General features: G+C 39.6%; 1 protein-coding gene across 1 annotated transcript; it reads right to left on the bottom strand.

Annotated features, from left to right (window-relative positions):
• Positions 1-1,202: 1,202 nt before the first annotated feature.
• LOC132951313 (uncharacterized) lies at positions 1,203-1,706 on the bottom strand. The gene has a single exon (XM_061023140.1). It carries the CDS (start codon positions 1,704-1,706, stop codon positions 1,203-1,205), a length of 504 nt encoding a protein of 167 aa, XP_060879123.1.
• Between the last annotated feature and the right edge of the window lie 567 nt (positions 1,707-2,273).

Here is a 2,273-nt window from a genome sequence, read left to right as displayed (position 1 = left end):
GTATGTTGGATCAGGTGGTACAAGTATTTGAAATTTTTTAATATTGGTAAAATTATGAAAAAGGTTGCCGCGTGGGTTAGTAACTCGGCAGCCCCAGCTTTGGTGCTTAGCATTAAAGTCACCACCCGCAATAAAGTTGTTAGGAAATGTGTCAAAATATTCGGTGAGATTAGTGTCTGTTATAAGGTGCTTGGGAGGGCTGTAAACTGCTGCAATAACAACAGGAATATTATTAAGTGTGATTGAGATGGCACAGGATTGGATATGATTTTGAGAAAAGTAGGTAAGAGGACAGAATTTTAAGTTAGTTTTAATAAGTATAGCTGCCCCTCCATGTGCTGTGCTGTCAGGGTGGTTAGATTTTAGTAGGTAATAATAACCTGGAATGGAAATGTGAGAATATTTGGTAAAATGAGTTTCTGATATTAAGGCGATATCTATGCGCTTGTCAAAGAGTACTGTCTGAAGTTCATTAACATGAATTTTTAGGCCGTTAGCATTAAACAGTAAAATAGATAATGAGTTATTAGTGTAGGAATTAATCATTGTTTTTGTTTAGGAGTGAAGTGATAACTTGTGTCAAGAGAGCAATTAATGGGTTGATAAGAGATTTTAGTTCACCTACAAAGGAGGACATGAGTTGAGTTAGGTCGGAGGGAGCAGAAGGTTCAGGTGATTGACTAGCTGTGGCCTGAGCATAAGTTTTTGTGGGATTAGATTTATTCTTTTCCGCAAGGGTAGCGAGTGGGTGGCTTTCTTTTACATTATAAGGTTTAACATTTGATTTAATAGTATCATGTAAAAATTTACTTTTATTGGTTCCTTGTAGACGCTGCAACCACGGTAGTTGGCTGGATGATCTCCGGAACATAATACACATTTGGCAGGGGAGTCAGGCGACTTAGTTCATTCGGAAGATGGATGATGCGCGCTGCATCTGACGCAGCGTGCTGAATAACCACAATACGCCCGGGTATGGCCGTAATCTTGGCAATTTTGACATTGGCTAATTAACTTAGGCTTTTATGGTTCTTCAACCTTAATTTTTGTGTGCATAAAGGAAGATAATTGGTAGATTTGATTAGAGTGTTCGGTAGGTTCTAAATCGACGAAAAACAACGGGAGTGGGTGCTTGCTGGTCTTGTGAAGGACATTCGTGACTTGTCTGACTTCGAAGAGGCGCGTCTCGAGTTGAGATTTTATTAGTTCAAGATCCTCGTGGGTTTGTCCTCGGCGAGTTGGTATGTGTGGTATTTAGCGTTATGTTCTTTTAAATAATGTATTAGAAGTCTATAAGATTCGGGATTGGCGGTCTGTATTTTTAAGCGGTCTGTGGTGGCTTTGCAATTGAAGTTATCAACTCCTATCAACTCAATTAAAGTTGTGCAGAAGCCAGGAAAGTCATTTATTCCTTTCATAAAGATCGGGGGAGGTGGTTTGGCACGGGGTGGGGTGTCGGGATCTTCAATTATCATGCTTGCGTCAAAAACCGAGTCTGTAGGTTCGGTGACCTTAAGTGGTTCGTAGCGATTTCGCGTTGAGAAAGAGAGTTTTTTGGTTTGTGGCTGAGAAGTTTTATTAGAAGTGGAGGTGGAAGAGGTAGATGATGAACTTGAAAGGTTTCTTTTACCTTTCTGAGTAGTCCAGTTTCCATTTTCAGGGCGGTTAGTGATGTTGCGTTGGGTGCTGTGACCTGGGTTGTTCATCTCAGAGTTTTGTGTTTCTGATTGTTTATACGTATTTGCCTTGGGTTTGGATTGTGATTTAGTGTTGGTGTTTTGTTTGGTTTTTGTTATCGGCATAATAATTAATGATCGAGCGGCGGTAGACGGTTGTAATTATATATGTAGCAAGACCGCCTGACGGCGGTCGGCAGATAAGATAGCCGCAATGAAGCAGTTACGTAACACAACGGCTTACGTGTAACAACTATAGTGCGTTTTCGCACTTGATCAATATTATACGCACTGCCTAACAGGCAGTTGAGCATGGAAAGTTTAATAAAAGAAAACAAAGTTATTATATTAACGGAAGTTTACACTGTTAGTATAAGTAAAACGCAACTAAGCATTGAATCTAGGCGTTCACTAATTAGGTAATTAGGAAGAGCGGGAGCGTGAGATACGTGCGTATCAGTCGGCTGCCACCGCGGAACTATTGTCAAAATCTGAACTTTAAATGCTTATAAATAAAAATTGAGCCTATGTATTTTTAACATTTTTTAACTGCTATTAGAACGATATATCAGCAGCCTTATATTAAATTTTCACGCT

The sequence above is a fragment of the Metopolophium dirhodum genome, chromosome 8, assembly GCF_019925205.1.
Source record: "Metopolophium dirhodum isolate CAU chromosome 8, ASM1992520v1, whole genome shotgun sequence".
In the NCBI taxonomy this organism is placed as follows: Eukaryota; Metazoa; Arthropoda; class Insecta; order Hemiptera; family Aphididae; genus Metopolophium; species Metopolophium dirhodum.
This window is presented reverse-complemented; position numbering and strand designations above follow the sequence as displayed.